Here is a 17606-nt window from a genome sequence, read left to right as displayed (position 1 = left end):
ATAAACATAACTCATGGTCAAAAAACAAAAAATCACCTTCCCAACTTTATTAAAGAAAATGCAGTGATGGTAAATATCTCTAGAACATAGTCAATTTTCTGGAATTCTTCCCTTGAAGACATGACATTTCCAAACACATGCCAAAGCGTACATGGTTCCCAACTGTACTAAGTAGGTGAGAAGCTGAAATCCTAAAATGTTCATCTTCCAACTTTCCCCAGTCTGTGGTCTGTCTTTGGATCAGCAATAATCGCCTGAACAGCTACTATGGCTTCATTAATCTTTGTCTGTAGCTCTCTGAGCTCCTCTATATGCAGCAGTCGCAGAATTTGAGCAGCTTCATTAAGAACTGCATCTGTTTCATGAGAAACACTGCATTGATCAATAACGTTTGCATATATTCACTCATTTCCCCCAAATATTCACTACTGCTCTAAAAACAGTTTGAATTAAAACAAAATCACTTACCTCCTGTGTCAAAACCAAGAATATGCTTGTCTAAAGCAACAGGCAAGCCCTTTAGGAAAAAAAAGGACAAAAATCAGACTGTATAGTTACACGTTCACATTTTCTCACCTCAAATTGAAAAGCAGCTAGCCATTGTTATTTTAACCCTTTCAGCTGCAGTGGCAAGGTGCCTGAGAATTTTCTCTTTAAATTTGCCTTGTTATGAGTGAGTTTTTTCCTACTACAACTAGTTAGGAAAGAATGGCCTTTACACGTAGTGGGCAGCTAGTCCCGCAACACGTCCAACCCTTAAGGCCAGGCATATACAAGGACGGCTCTTTTCTGCAGAAGTGCTGCCACTACTGCTATGGAAGCAAGGTTGAGCAGGGCTGCTACCGTCACCGTTTTAGTTGCAGTGAGCAGCAGTGTACCGGGCAAACAGGACTACTTTTAAGATGATTTTCCTCAAGCAAGTTTACTTTGGAGCACATTAATTTGTCTTTAGGAATTGCACAAATCTAAAATATATATAACTTTTTTCTGCAAGCACGATGTTTACCAGATTATATATTAATTTTCAACAGTTCATTTAAAAGTTACTTTGAAGTCATCTAGGAAAATGAACAGAATCTAAACCATTTAGCTAACCAGTCAGCACCTGCATACAGATATACCAGAGATGGTGACTATGGTGGCGCCAACCTGTATAAAGTTCACAATAACTATCAAATAAAAACGAGGACAGGCAGTCTAGACTTTCTGATTATATTGTATAAAATCATTACCAGTTTTTAAAAAAAGTCACTATACTTGCAACGTTACAAATGCTAAGCTGTCACTACTCACTTCTTGCCTAATTATTAATGCAAATCTACCCAGGCTCAAAATGCTTTAAAATCACTAGTAATACATTATACACATGAAGAAACAAATGGGTATGAAAATTCTGTGAGCAAAAAACTAGAGTAGAATTGTACTTGAGTAGCTTTCTATGTCAGTCTGGTACCAGAGTTTCTGTTCTCCCTTCATCTGCCAACAGACCACCTAGGAACAGGCACCCCTGAAGATGACCACACACCCCAAATGCTAGTTATGAACGACTGCAAACAAGAACACACAACTATAGAACTCTTCCACTGTATTATTATAGCATAGTATCTTTTGAGATGACATTAAAGTTCAGATTTATTTGGAGCATTGAAAATAAACTGAATTTAACTTTGCAAACAAGAGCAAAGAGATTTGGCTATGGCTTTATTTGCACTGCCTTCCAAACCAAAGGCATAATTTTGCTGAATGATGAATGATTTTATTATGCCAGAACAATTTACTGTCTGTTCTATAGTGTGGGTGAAATAAGCTGATCTTTAATCCAATTTCCAGTGGCCTGATTCATACATAATTAATAAGCCAATAAGAACCTTTAAAAGAAACTGAGTGTCTTTCAGAGGAGACTACACTGCCCCGGCATTAATAACCTTAATACTGTTGGGCTTCGATAAAGATGGGATCAGAGGACAAAAGACATTGGGGAATTGGAGGGTGAGGGAGGCACAATAGAAGGACCAGGGTCCAGAATGTGGACTGTACCCAAGGCATTCATCTGTGTAGCAGGAAGGGGCATTATCAGACACCTGCAGCTGCTAACCCCTGAGGACATTCTCTGTACTGACTCATAGTCGAGGACTTCAGGGGCATTTGGGTTTCTTGGAGAGTTCATCTAAAAATATCCTAGATTTATTAACAAGTTACTTTTTTATGATTTATGCTAGGAAATAGAATAAACTGAGATTTCTCTGAAGAAACAAAAGGGTGAAGATAAAGACTTAGATAGAAAAGAAAATGAATTACTAAAAAAGAGAAGGTGTGTCCTGTTTTCTAGCAGTTAGTCAAAATAACCCAGTAAATTTCACAAGTGTAAGTTCTTTTAAATAAACTTTAACTGGGCACATGTGGTGGTTTTGAACTGATAGACTGTGGATATGCTATTGGAGGCTTCTTAAAAGTAATGAAGTGAGATAAACATGAAGTTCACTTTTCACTCAAAAATGACTAGATACAGTTTGCTTCAGAATCAAATTCAATCCCACTGAAGTAAGCTATTCTTTCTCTGGGCAGTTCTAACACAGAATATCTTAAGCATTCTCAGGCAAAGTTCAAACTCATGACAACCAAAAGAAACTTTCAGTAATAATTAATTTAGAAGTTATTTAAATTAAAAAAACAGCATACCTCTTTTGTTTGATTTGCTTTAGCAACTGCATCCTGTGTCAGGCGCTCCTGGACCAAAATGCGAATTGCCTAAGAAATCCCAAAATAGTATTTTTACTTTTTATCGGCTGTTTGTTATCTTTTCTTCTCTGAGACTACAGAATAAGGATGCCCAATTTGATGAAATTAGAAATATCTAAATTCATTAACAAATTCCCCAGCAAATTAAAAATAAAAAAATAGCTACTGTAATCAAAGTTTTCACTTCTAATATTTAATAATGTGGAATGATGTTCATAACAATTACATTTTTTGAATAGGTAATTTGTGTGTGCTAAAAAATTTTTTTAAATAAAGAAGGATACATGGCGAAAAAGTATGTCTCCTTTCTACCCAAGCTTCAGCCATACTTTCAGAAAACAATTATTGCTACCAGATCCTTGTGTATACTCACAAGGCCTCTATCAAATTACAAGCACGCTCAGGGATATATGCAAGTGCATGCGCGCCCGCGCGCGCGCACACACACACACACACAAACATGCACCTTTGATACAAAGGGTAGCATATCATGCACACTGTCCCTGCTTTCTTCACTTTATTACAGTAAAATGTTTTCAGATCTTTCAAAGGACACATTGTTTTTTTCATTAGCAAGGCATTTTACCACTGCAGACACATGCATGCACGCACCTGCACACACTTAAAAAGTAAGATTTTTTAATGGAATTTTAATTAGTGGATGACAGTTGCAACCCCAAGATAAGTGTGAAAATTTGAAAAATTATTTTTAATAAAAACCAAATGCTACATTTGAAAAAGAATTAAACCAATCTAACAGTGGTTGCAAATATATTTACACAGTCCAGTTGCCAAACAGTTAATGTATTGATTCTCGCAGCTGCAATATGGATGTTTTCCATATTGTCATGTATTGTTTGAATGCTTCTTAAAATAACTCAAAAGGACAAACATGCTAGGATTAGAATTTTATAAAGCTTTTGATTATAACTGACTTATATTGTACTTTAGCACCCCAAATATGCTAGCATTGTCTGTTCTCCTCTCACTCAGTTTACGATTAAAGCTGACATAACCACTGTAGAACTGTTCCAAAGCAATTTCTATAATTGCCTGAGTAAGGAACAAGCCTTTGAAAGAGCTAAATTTCACTAAAAACAACTTTTGTCTCTTGGCGTCCAATCTGAGTTGAGAAAATCTGAGTTAACCCTCAGATTCAGAATTATAATCTAGGAATAGAACAGTATTCCCATATTACAACTGTCATTTAATAAATACAATTCTAAAAAGGAGAATAAATTATGATCTCTTGTGGGTAGAGTGAAATTATTCAATTTTCTGCAAAGCAGTTTAAAGTAATTTAAAGCTCTTTAATTTCTCATAAAATCAATAATAATTTCTAAAATAACTTCCAAGTCTGGTATCTTAAGTACCACTCCCCTGCCCCTCCCCTTCCCCCCACTAGACTATCATAATTACTTGACATAAATCTTCTGAAGCATGAGTATATTTTCCCACTCAGAAATAAGAGGCCTCTTTTAGGCCATCAGATTCCCTGCTGTAAGGTATGAACTGAGTGGCCTATCTAGGATGGGGGCTTGGAGGACAGAAACATTCATTCCTCAAAGAGATTTGGGGGTATGTTTTTGACCAAATTCACCATTACAAGTTTGGCATTTTCCACAATCTTAATGAATACAGACCATAAATATTTAAAAGGACTGATTAAACAGAAGTGGGGTGATATAGGAAAAAAAATGGACCAGGACGTCCTTGGTAGTCCAGTGGTTAGGACTCTGTGCTTCCAATGCAGGGGGTGTGGGTTCGATCTCTGGTCTGGGAACTAAGATCCCAGATGCCATGCGGCCAAAAAAAAAAAAAAGGAAGAAAAGAATGGACCATAAGGTCGAGTGCCTAGATTAAAATCCTGACTATCGTTTTCTATGTCAGCTTGAACATTATTTATCTATTATCTTTAAGTTTCAGTTTCTTCATATACATATTTTAAAAAGACACTAGCATCCACCTCTAGGATTGTTGGGAGGACTGAATGAGTCATCTGTGCACAGGATTTAGCACAGTGGCAGGCACACAGTAAACACTTTTTTTTTTTTTCCCTGTATGCGGGCCTCTCACTGTTGTGGCCTCTCCGGTTGCGGAGCACAGGCTCTGGACGCGCAGGCTCAGCGGCCATGGCTCACGGGCCCAGTGGGATCTTCCCGGAACGGGGCACAAACCCGTGTCCCCTGCATCGGCAGGCGGACTCTCAACCACTGCGCCACCAGGGAAGCCCAGTAAACACTCTTGATATTAGTTAGGTAAGCTAAAACCAATGAATTCAAGAAATCTGCTTTATGTCCCACATTCCTCCAACATTTTCCTCATTCTACCATAGATTTAAATATCAAACACAGTTACTTTTAGAAAACGAAGTTTTTAAAATTATATACAGAGTTTTTGTCAAGAATCAAGAATATGAAGCTGACCTTAAGCATTACCAGGTAATCATCATGACGCTGAATCTGAAGAAGGTTAGCCAAAGCCATTACACCAGCCTTAAAATCAGGATTATTTACTATAAAAGATTAAAAATGGAAACTTACAGCTCTGCAAGCATGTAATTACAAACGTATATGTAAACATATAAACTTAAAAAAATATTTTTATTTTCTAGTAACAACAAATCTCTTTAATTTCTAAAATTGCTGACAAAAGCAGTATGGGGTAAATTAGGTAAATTGATGAGATCAATAGTTTTCCTACTAATCAACCAAAGTGAACAATCCAATAAATGACTAAATTAACTCACATGAGGTTTGTTCTGTAACTTTCTCTGCAAGGCCCATTTATGTAACACTATTAATTAACCTTTCTTCCCAAAGCTATTAATTTTAATACACAGATTCCCTTCAATGGACAGTTTTCCCAAAACCTTTTCTCCAAGCAGCAGCTCTAGAGCATCCAAGAAGCTTATTAATTCATAAGGGTAAATCATAAATTACAGGTCACAATCAGTCAGTGAAAGAATATTTAACATTTTATAATCTAAGTAATTAGAATCTTAATACTTTTAAAAGGAGAAAGAATTACTTAAAGACATCTGGGACTTAAAACAATGAAAAATTTTAACACTTGTCTCATACTGCCATTAGATCAGAAAAAATATTTTCTGCACCCAGGAAGGCAAACAATCACCACCATGATTAAATAAAATCAAAACCCCCAAGTTACTATGAGCAGATGAAAGAAGAGCATTTTCAGTTTCAGATATTCAGCTACAAGAGGAGGGAGAAAGCACACTATAACTGACAGTAAAAAACAGCATAGAGAATAAAATATCAACACAAATGTTGTCTGCATGAAACATTCTTAATCTACTAAAACCAAATAAACCCAGACTTCATTCTAGGAAGTAAAAACCATTTAAGAAACCAAAAATGTTGATGATCATTTTTATGCATTTATAAACTTACCATCCAAATTGATCAAGGGCTCTGCATTTTTACCTGCATTGTCAGCATTTTTTATATTATCAGGTACCAAGTCCTTGTATTTTTCAGCTGTAAAAATAGGCAAAAATACAATTTGTAGAGCTTCAACTTAAGGTAAAACAAACGTTGCTTATTTACTGAATTTAACTGAGCCAAACTGGTTATAAGCATAAGACAACTCAAGCATTCAAAAAAAAAATGCTATAATAAAAAATCTACTAGAAGACAATGTGACTAGCTTTTTAATTAAGCTGAAATGATTATCAGACACAAATATCTTTTCATTAACATTTCTTAGAGTAAAACATTTCAAACACTATCTAAATTTTAGAGGAGAAAGCCTGCTTTTCAGCTTCCTGTCAAACTTGGTAGAATGGGAGAAGGGTAAGTATAGGTCACATGAGGTTAAATACAAACACACTAAGAAGTTTCTTCGCAAATCTTGTGAATGCTGTATACAAAACCAAAAACCTTGCTTTCTAAAAAAAATCACTTCAGGGCTTCCCTGGTGGCGCAGTGGTTGAGAGTCCGCCTGCCGATGCGGGTGACGCAGGTTTGTACCCCAGTCCGGGAAGATCCCACATGCCACGGAGCGGCTGGGCCCGTGAGCCGTGGCCGCTGAGCCTGCGCGTCCGGAGCCTGTGCTCCACAACGGGAGAGGCCACAACAGTGAGAGGCCCGCGTACCGCAAAAAAAAAAAAAAAAAAAAAAAAAAATCACTTCAAATACACCATCATATACAAACTTAAACTTATTTTATGGAGACTTAAAATGTAGAATTCCAAAAGGAGATTTTATTACTCTTATCTGAAAAAATACTAAATAATAATATCTTAAAAGACTTTACAAATAAAAATATTTAATAGTAATTCACCAAACTTAATGCCCAAAATGCCATCTTTGGTTATAGTGCTTATATGATTTGCTACTAAAAAAGAAAAGGGAAAATAAAAGGATTAAAATTTAAATCAGACAGGAGTTAGCTTAAAGGAGCTACTGGCCAAACCTGGAACAATGTAAACATCAAAATACAAGATGACAAAAAAGGATTAAGACCCACTGAGTAAAATAAGAATCCACATATCTACACTGATCTCAATAAACAAACAAACATAAACTGGTGAGAAGGGAAAGCTCTTCCTTATAGTAGAAAATGTAAAGGAATGATGGAATTAGAAAAACACCTTCTAGTCATCATAATCAACATAATAATTGACTCAGGCAAAAATCATCAAATGTGTACTACAGCTAAGGTTTGAAGAGGAGAAGCATATAGAAATCATCTCGTATCTCTCCACAAGATACATAATTTTTACACTGAAGAAAGCTTAACCAAGTGATCAGAATAACATGACCAGTATTCAGGCATATCACCAACACATGCCTCCTGATATCATGCACTTAAAAGAACACAACATCACTTCTGTGTTACTCTTAACAAAACTACAAACCCTGAATCTAATCATGAGGAAACATCAAACTCACTCAAACTGAAGGACATTCTACAAAATAAATGTCAGTGTCCTGAAGCATGACGACTGAGTAACTATTCCAGACTGTAGGACACTAAAGAGACTAAGGAGAATGAATGTAACACATGATCCAGGACTGCTTTGGAGGTTTTTGTTTGCTTGTTTTTGCCATAAGGAACATTGAGACAAATGGTGAAATGTGAATCTCATCTACAGATAACAGTAAAGAATCAAAGTTAATTTCCTGATTTTGATAAATGTACTGTAGCTATGTAAGACAATGACTTTTTTTAGGAAATGCACATAAGGGTAAAAGAGAAATCATTTACAACTTAGTGTCAAATGGTTTAGAAAAAATTAGGAGTATGTATATATATATAGAGAGAGAGAAGGATAAGGCAAATGAAGTAAAATGTTAATAATATCTGCAGAATCTGAGTATGGAAAAATTCTTTTTACTATTCTTGCAATCTTTCTGTAAATCTAAAATTATGTCAAAAGAGTTAAAAGAATTTAAGTCAGATTTTAATCACCTTAATTGACAAGCTAGCAAAAGGCTTTAAAAAACATTAAGGCACAAACAATAAAAATTCACAATGGTTTTATCAAATAAGAATAAAAATTTTAAATAACTTAAAAGTCAAGAAGAATACAACTTATTAACGTAAAACCATAAAAGCACAGCAGTGCCTCCTACCGATAAGGGGCAGTGTTTCTCATGCAAACCCAGTTTTTTAATACATTAAAAAAGACCATGCTATCACTGAGAAGTAACTGTACTTAACAGTTACAGTCAACTACAAGGATACACAATCATATGGCATCTACTGTTCTTGGTACAACCTAGGCAACCTAAGTTCAAGTATTATAAAAAATGGGAAAAATGGACTAAATAAGGGTAAAATAGAAATAAATTGAGACGCAACTATAATTTTATGTGGGAATAGCTGAAAAACACTTGAAAAGCTGGAGAATACTTTGTTGCAAACTAACTAACAGAGTTCCTACCAACTCAGACCAGAACAGGGAGATTTTGCTAAAGGCTCCATAGTAAAGAAAAAGTCTTTGAGCTTTCCTTAAGATTTCTGCCATAAGGCATCTGCAACTTAAGTTTGAAGAACCAGCAAAAAAAACAGCTGGCTGGTGCTCCACACCAGTATGTATAAACATTCATATACTGAATTTACCAAGCATTTATAGTTGATAAGCACATCTACTGTACACAAGAAACTATGTCAGGTACTGTGGCAGAAAGAATCATGACTGCTCCTTCCCCCGCAAAAAAAATGTCCGTATTCCAATCCCTGGAACTTATGAATATGGTATCTTACATGGCAAAAGGGACTTTGTGGATGTGATTAAATTAAGGACCTTGAAATTGGGGGTATGGGGGTTATCCTGGATTACCTAGGTGGGCCCAATGTAATCAAAGCATCCTTATAAGAGGGAGGCAGGAAGGTCAGAGTCAGAGAAGGTGTGACAATGAAAGCAGAATCACAGAGAGCTTAGAAGATGATATGCTGCTAGATTTGAAGATAAAGGGGCCAGAGTCACAGAATGCAGGCAGCCTCTAGAAGATGGAAAAGACAAAGAAATGGATCTTCCCCTAGAACCTCCAAAAGGAACCAACCCAGTCGACAAATTGACTTCAGTCCTAATACAGATGTTGGACTTCTGACCTCCAAAACTGTAAGATAATAAACAGTCTTTTAAGTCACTGAGTTTGTGGTAATTTGTTACAGCAGCAACAGGAAACTAACAGAGGTACCATGTAGGAAACAAAGCTGAGTATCAGCTTACAATTTAGTGGTGCAAGTAAGGCATAAGCAAAATGGAAAGTGGCGAATGACTTAAAAAGCTATAGGGTTAAATAGGAAAGCAATGGTTTCTGAATATATAAAAGGAACTATCGTTTGGAAACAAAGTACAGCATTCTAAAACATTTATGTTTCAAAAATTTAGCTTAGTGGGCCATGTGGATGAGACTAGAGGGTGACATAGATGGGAGACTAGTATGAAAGACATTCCAATAATCTCAGGAAAAAGTGGCAAGAGCTTGAATTAGGGCGACAGCAGTGAGGACGGAGAAGGAAAGGTATGACAAGGGAAAAACGGATGGAACAGAATGAGAGGAAAAGGGAGAGGCCAAAGACATTAAAAAGGCTTCAAACGTAAATGATTAAGAGGACTGGAACTGACAGTCCCATGAAAGAGAACAACATAAATGCAGAGGATGGAGGTAAAGTAAGATAATCAGATATTACATTCAGATGTTAGCAGGCCTTTCAAAATGAAATGGCCTGAGAGAAAACAGTTTATTGGAAAACTATTTTTACTATAGGTACTAACATTCAAAACCTTCCAATGATACAAGTAACTGTAATAAAATAACATTAAACATTAATAATAAATATATTTTGGCCTATAGTGCACATTTGCATTAGATGTATATTTCAGTCTCTTGTGAAATTACCTGCTGCAACCAACACGTGAAATCCTATCAATTCTGGGACAGCAGCAACAAGTGAACTTGAAAGGCTAAGGTACAGACTGAAAGATGGCAAATTCACCAAAGTAATGTGACATTGTGAGAAGACATTCAATTAACCTTCTTCTTCAGAAGACATCACCTTCAAACTCTAAAAGAAAAATCTAAATACCAATGGAAACCAGTACTTTTAATATCTTATGATAGTAAGGAGACTCTAATTTTAGAAAAGAAAATTCTTTCTTAGACAATTTGGGAGCTGGATACAGAAGAATAATTACAAAAAGTAAATTTTTAAACAGATGCTGTAAAGTGAGATGAGGATGTACAAAACTTAAAATGAACCAAAGGTAAAACAATGTAAGACAAACTGGCAAGTTCCCTACATTTTTACACTCCTTTCCCACCTTTCCTCTCTCTCTCTTTAAAACACACATTCCCCACAAAACATACCATTATCTCCATATTCAAGTCTAACAGCTAAACCAAGAAGCCAGTCGATTGCTTCTGGTCGATCTTGAATCTTGAAAGGACAGTTAACATCTCTGAGATACTGTGAGGGGAATAAAAAGTCTGGTTTCATTATTACTATAAAGTTACAAAATAAAAAAATGGTAGAGTTGAAAGAGACCTTAGTTTGGATCTCTGAATTTCTTATAACATTTACATTACTAAACCTTTGATGCAATTATATAACCCAAAGGAAGGAAACACTTAAGTGTACCACTCAGGGAAAAAAAATGAAGTAGGCCCATCATGCTTTTTGAAATTTTTACTTTTGCAGATTCCAGATAGGGCACCACTGATGTAGAATAACTTCATTTTGTAGATGAGAAAACTGAAGCCTAGAGGTCAACACTTGCTGACAGTTATATGACTTAAATTGGGAAGCTGAATCTAAACTTTCTGATTCCAGGTCTCAATACACATAGAGCAGGTAAATAAAAAGGACTTTAAAAAGGAGGATATACCAAAAACCCCAAACAAAACAAAACAAAACCAATTATTATCTAAACCTTAGCTTTCATATCGTGGAAATGCTTCTGAATAGAGTAAGCCATGTGACAAACAAGCGTTTGAATAAATGTCAGAAGCTGCATATTCAAATGAGTATGTCCTTAAAATAAGTCTCTCAGGAACTTAAAATCTAATTCCACCAACAATGACGTTACTCAAAACTTCTGGAACTCCTTTTTGGAAATCCTTTGGGGGATAATTAATTAATCAGCACTTTTTAGCCGTAACATATTTTCTAACCAAAAATTTTATCCCCCTGCTTTAAAAAAAAGCACCTCATTCACAAGATTTAGTCATGATGCAAAAAGCAAATCCATGTTCAAAGTATAAAAAAACTGTCAATATTAAGGATATTCAAAAGATGTCTCCTGATTCAAAAGTAATTCCAAAAGAAGTTCCAAATATGCTTTAGGCAATGACATCATCATTCCAAAGAAACCACCTTGAAAGATAATATCAGTGTAAGTTCCAATATATTTATCTTTAGGTTATACTACTTTACTGTCATTTCTGGGCGTTTTTCATCAGAAAGTTTTTTATATTCTTCAATACCCTTCCACATGTGGAACTCTGTATTGTCTTGTACACGTGAGCGGGCCATCATAAGATGTAATATAAGAAATATAAAATCCTAATAATATATTTCAAAGTCTTAAGAAGCCTATCAAAGTTTTCAAAAATACTCTTGAAGGGCAAAGGAAAATAATCCAGTAGTAGCAATAATAGTAGTAGAGGCAGGGAAATTAATAAACATATAACACTTGCTACGGGCCAGGCACCTCTGTGAAAAGGTACATAGGTATACTTCAATAACAACACATACCACTGTTATCCCCATTTATTGATAACAATATTGAGCCACAGAATGGTTAATAAACTTGCCCATTGTCAGAGGCAGTATGTAACTTACACAATCCTCTAATTCATAAAACTAGAAACTTAGGTACCTAAACACCAGTAAATGAAAATTTAGTCACTTTTCATATTCTTTTTTTATTTAACATTTTTATTGGACTAAATACAATGCTTTACAATGTTGTGTTAGTTTCTGCTATACAACAAAGTGAATCAGCTCTACGTATACATATACCCCCATATCCCCTCCCTCTTGCATCTCCCTCCCACCCTCCCTATCCCACCCCTCTAGGTGGTCAGAGCACTGAGCTGATCTCCCTGTGCTATGTGGCTGCTTCCCACTAGCTATCTATTTTACATGTGGTAGTGTATATATGTCCATGCCACTCTCTCACTTCGTCCCAGCTTCCCCTTCCCCCTCCCCGTGTCCTCAAGTCCATTCTCTACGTCTGTGTCTTTATTCCTGTCCTGCCCCTAGGTTCATCAGAACCTCTTTTTTTTTTTTTAGATTCCATATATATGTGTTAGCATATGGTATTTGTTTTTCCCTTTCTGACCTACCGCACTCTGTATGACAGTCTCTAGGTCCATCCACCTCACTACAAATAACTCAATTAAAAATATGGAACACTTCACGAATTTGCGTGTCATCCTTGCACAGTGGTCATGCTAATCCTCTCTATATCGTTGTTCCAATTTTAGTATATGTGCTGCCGAAGTGACCATTACTTTTCATATTCTTAAAGGAAGAGATCTCATCAAAGTAATAGAGCCAACAAAAATGTTTAATGTAAATAATGATACTGTAAAATGTAATTTTTATTCTAATTTGAAAACAACTCTGTTTTCTGCAAAAACATTACTAAAATTAAACTAGGTCAACAGGAAAGTTATTCCAGCCACAAAAATAAGATAATACACACAGATTTTTTTAGGATTATTTCTATTGTACATAACTACGGACAACTGTGTATGTTAAAAATAAGCAAAAACAAGACATAATCTTAGTTTTCAAGCGTGTCAATAATGTCTTATTTTAATATAACACTCTGTTTCTCTGCTATATTTTTAATGTAATGTAAAAATTCTGATTTTTGCCATTTTTAGTATTTAGAGAATATGTGTCATTGTTTATTTAAGAAGTCTCAGTGTTTCTGGACAAAACTATTTCTTCCTTTTTTTTGAGTGTCTACTTGTGCCATTACCTTTATTAGTTAATAGTCTATAAAGTTAGTTTTCAATGGGCAGCGGGCTAGTCAGGTATAGGGCCCTAAAGGATGTGAATACAGAGTAAGTTTTGCTATAGAGAAAATGCAGAAATGAATATTCATGTATCATTCATTTACATACATACACATATATGTATACAAATAAACACACACAAATATATAAATTCATGAAACAAACAGGTCTCTCTATTGTATGTCAGGCACACATCTAAGTACTGGGGATAAGCGCCTCCTCTCCAGCTACATAAGCTTAAAGCTGACAGTTTCGAGAACCCAGGGATTGGTTGGGAAAGGTGAGGAGTGGGAAGACTAGTCCAGTCATATCACCTAAAACTGTGATACCTCCCCAGTTGGGTCAAGTTCAAACTCTTTATGGCACATGAGCTTTCCTCTCTCCTCAGCCTACCCTATACTCCCCTCCACCCTCATGCCTAATGATTCACCATACTATTTCTATCTAATACTGAATGCTTGGTAGGAAGAGATAATATAATCTGCTTTAAAAACAAAAAAGTATGGTAAGAAAAAAGTAAAATCCCTGAAGTCTAGCTTTTCTAACACTGATCATTATTAGTTTTATTTATTTTAAAAGAACACAGTAATTTTAAACCTGCCTGTCTTTATATAATTTTTAGACAAGTTCTCTGTACGTTTTATTTTACTTTCTAATTCATTACCTTTTCAAAGAACTTGGGCCAGTCACTGCTGTGGATGTTTCTTAAATTACCTCTGTCTTCAATCTTGTAGTGTCTGATTTTCTGGTCTTCGAGCCAAACAATAAAGTTTCTAAATTCTGTTTCATCTGCAATAAAAACACCATATAAATCACGAGAAGCACTAGGTAACAGGTAAAACACTTCCTTCACAAACAGTCTTGTGGAATTTTCTTTTTTAACTCCAAAATTATAAGTTACTTGAGCTGCTTGAAGTAGGAGTTGAAAGTGCAGACTTCGGATTAACTTATGTTCATATCCTGGCCTGAATTCAAATTGATTCCAGACATTTAGTGGTTGTGTGAACTTGGGCTAATTACCTAAATTTTCCAGGCCTCAGATTCTTGAGTTACAAAATGGGGAGTAATAGTAAGACTTACCTCATAGGGTTGTTATGAAGATTAAATAAAATATTTAAGGATCAAAATAGTGTCTAGCACATAGTTTTGCTATTTAAGTGTCAGTTATTATTCCAGTTCCTATGGGGAAGAGGAGGAGGAAGGACTGGGCCAGGTTAAATTTACAGCAATCATAATGTACAAGAAACTAAATGGCAAACAGAAAGAAGATACTGACTACCACTGTCATTTACTGTTATGGCACATTAAAGGCATTCATGAAAAAGAACAGATGTTGTTTCATTTAATCCTCCCACACCGTTTCGAGGTAGGTAATATCCCGATTTTACCAGTGAAAAAACCTGAGGCTCAAAGATTCAAATTCAGATCTAAGCTCTACTACCACTGAACCTTTTTTGTTACATAAAAGGCAAAGCAGAAAAACAAGATTCTATAAATTGACATGCTTCTACAGGAGATCAACAAAACACTGCTATCCTGCTTGGAAATTATTTTCAATTACAAAATTCAAGCTTGAATTCAAATTCAGGCCTCCCTTATGAAGTCTTGAGACTTATACAATGGTCTGAACATCCCAGGCTGTGCTTCATCACTTTCAAACTTATTAGTCTACCACAGGCCAAGAACTCTGGAAGAAAATGAATAGTGGGTAGTAGGTGAGTAGCAGTGGGTAGCAATGTTAATACTTTTTACAATTTTAATGCTGTGAAATCCCAAATACCTTTGTATTTACAATTCAACCGCCCCGCTCATCTGCTATTAACTTTTTTTGCACGACTCGCACACTGTCATTAGTTCGTTCCTATACGCGCTTGCCCCGACACTGTCAGTCCTGGACTTCGTTCTATCTCGAGCTCAAACTGCCGGATGGGCTCCCACTGCCCCCTCCCCGCCCCTTAGTTCCCAAGAGGCAGTGAACGAGTCTTCAAGTTACTCAGCATCTTCCTCGGATTCCAGCACTGTGCTGGCCCACAGCAGGTGCTCACGGTATCGCCCAATCACCCGGGAACCACGGGGCTGAAGGGCTACGTCAAAAAGCGAAGACTTTCCCTCTAGAGCGCTGAGGGTGCGGGCGAGGGGGGTGGGCGTGGGGTCTGGAGTTCAGCAAGTGCAGAAAGTGCTGATGCCGAGGCAAGAGCGGGTGACGGGGCTCCGAAGCCGGGGAAGGAAGGCAGAAAGCAGAGGTGCTTGGCGGCCGGGAGGAGAGGAGTCCGGGGGAGACAAGGCCGCGGACGGTCCGGGTGGGGAGCCCAGGTGCCGGCGCTGAGAGAACGGCGGCCGGGCGGCGGGGAAGGGGGGGGGGGTCACTGACGCGCGGCGGGCCCGGGACCGCCTCCTCACCTTTGCAGTTGAAGCCGGCAGGGTTGTGGTAGTCGAGGGCCGTCAGCTTGCGTCGGAACATGGTGCCCGCTGCTCGCTCCGGTCCCCCGGGCTGCGGCCGGGAGAGGAGAGGCGAAGACGAGCGGGCGGCCCAGACACCGGCGACGCGGCGAGAGGGCGGGCGGGCGCCGGGCGCTCCGAAATGACGGCGGCCTTAGCCAATCGTGGCTTAGGAACGGCCGCCGCTGGCCAATGCCCACCAATCGCGGCTCCGGCTGGGAAGGCGGGGCCACGTCGGGGCACGTTGACGCTCAAATAAACTTTATTGTCAGCCTCCTAGTTGTACAATAGGCAAAAAGCAACTGAGAAGCCAGTTACCTCTTGCTTTCCTCGCCGTCTTGATCATACAAACTGTTTAGTATTTTCAGTGTATTCATTCATTCATTTAATTATTATACGCCTCCTACATAATAGGTGCTCTTCTAACACTGCTAATGCAAAGACTTTTAGCAAGGTTCCTTTACGACTCTGGGAGTGATCCACAGGTAAACATACAACGGTAATACTGTGTGATAGTTCCAGACCTCACCAGCAGCCACGGAATCTTGAAGCCAGAAACCTGGACTTATCCTTTACTCCCTCTCACTGAAGTTACAACATCCAGTAGTTCATTGATTCCTGCTGTTCTCTCTCATGTCTCTCTCAAATCCCTCATCTTCTCCCAACCCCGCTGACGCTGCCTCCAATCAGGCCCTCATCATTTTTGCTTACTCTAATTGTCTGATTTCTTAGGTCCAGTCTTGCCTTCTCCAATCCATTCCCCCACACAGCAATAATACTGATTTTCTAAAACAAAAACCTGTCCATAACAGTTCAATGCTTAGAATCTTTTAGTGGGTCCTCGTTGCCTTCTAGTAATAATCAAAACTTTTATTTTAACACCCTCTCGGATCCAGTCCCATCTGCTTTCAGACACTGGAGAGACAACAGTGAGCAAGACAGACTAAGCTTCTACTTCATGAAGTTTAAAAGGCCCTTGAGGGAAAACAAGCAATAAACAGACACACAGACACACCCTTTTGAAGTCAAAAAGGTAACTTGTTTTGAGGGAAGAGGATGTACAAAGGCAAGGAGTGAGCAGCAGCACGGCCCAGAGGGGCTAGAGCTTATGGGAGCTGGAGGGTAGGAGAGAATGACAGCTGATGAGACTTGGACAGAGGCAAGGACCTGATCAAGAAAGACCTTTCATGCCACACTAAGGTAAAAAGTGGGGGAAAGCAGCTTTTCAATTTTCTTTTCTGGAATTGACTCTTTAGTGCAAAAAACTAAGTTGTTTGCTCCTAACCATGTCTCTCTGTTTCAGGCCCAAAGTTATCAGCCACTTGAAACTCTGGTCATCACCGCCAGGTGTGAGAAGATTGGAAGAGGATTCAGACACAGAGAAGGCTGCAGGGACCCCCAGACTCGAGCAGGGGTTAAAGCTAATTTTGGAAAAGACGTATAGCAGATTATAAGCATTCAACTTCTTTTTTATTTATAAACCATTTTGTCTTTTTTTTTCCTGCATTTGAAGGAGTCCTTTGGCTTATCTTGAATGAAGTGTCCAACAAGAAGTGAATCTTAGACAATTCCATTTCTGAAGACTGAGCCCTCTATGTATTTACATCAAGAAGGGGAAGTCGACTTTTATTATCAGATGACCTGAACTCCAATCTAATAGTTGACCAGGGGGTTGATAGGTCATTAATCCATCTGTTTAATTATTCAACAAAGTTATTCAATATTGTCTGTGTGCCAGGCAGTCTTCTAGGCATTTTGGATGCACCTGTGACTTTTACACAGAAACCTCTGCCCTTGGAGAGCTTGCCATCTGGCAAGGGAAGATGAGCAATATAATTATAAGTAAGTAAATTATTTCATATTTTAGAAGGCAGTAAGTCCTATGGGAAAGTCATAAGATAAGAGGAATAGGAGGGGAAGTAG

General features: G+C 37.7%; 1 protein-coding gene across 1 annotated transcript; it reads right to left on the bottom strand.

The window, feature by feature from the left end:
• Positions 1–17: 17 nt before the first annotated feature.
• Positions 18–15817, bottom strand: RTRAF (RNA transcription, translation and transport factor). Its single transcript, XM_082617420.1, has 8 exons — positions 15645–15817; positions 13909–14033; positions 10584–10683; positions 6153–6239; positions 5166–5254; positions 2680–2748; positions 469–517; positions 18–355 (listed from the first exon to the last, which is right to left on the bottom strand). The coding sequence occupies exons 1-8, from the start codon at positions 15703–15705 to the stop codon at positions 201–203; spliced, it is 735 nt and encodes a 244-aa protein (XP_082473546.1). The 5' UTR covers positions 15706–15817; the 3' UTR covers positions 18–200.
• Positions 15818–17606: the final 1789 nt, after the last annotated feature.

Source organism: Mesoplodon mirus (genome assembly GCF_964341445.2).
Source record: "Mesoplodon mirus genome assembly, chromosome: 4".
Lineage (NCBI taxonomy): Eukaryota > Metazoa > Chordata > Mammalia > Artiodactyla > Ziphiidae > Mesoplodon > Mesoplodon mirus.
The sequence above is the reverse complement of the archived record's forward strand: the minus strand, read 5'-3'. Positions and strand labels throughout refer to the sequence as shown.

Bases quoted from the DNA above. Each gene is read 5' to 3' on its own strand.
- RTRAF (XM_082617420.1), bottom strand. From the start codon at position 15,705: ATGTTCCGACGCAAGCTGACGGCCCTCGACTACCACAACCCTGCCGGC. The intron at 14,034-15,644 runs GTGAGGAGGCGG...TTTTTATTGCAG, and splicing joins TGCCGGCTTCAACTGCAAAG to ATGAAACAGAATTTAGAAAC. The intron at 356-468 runs GTAAGTGATTTT...CTCATGAAACAG, and splicing joins TCTTGGTTTTGACACAGGAG to ATGCAGTTCTTAATGAAGCT.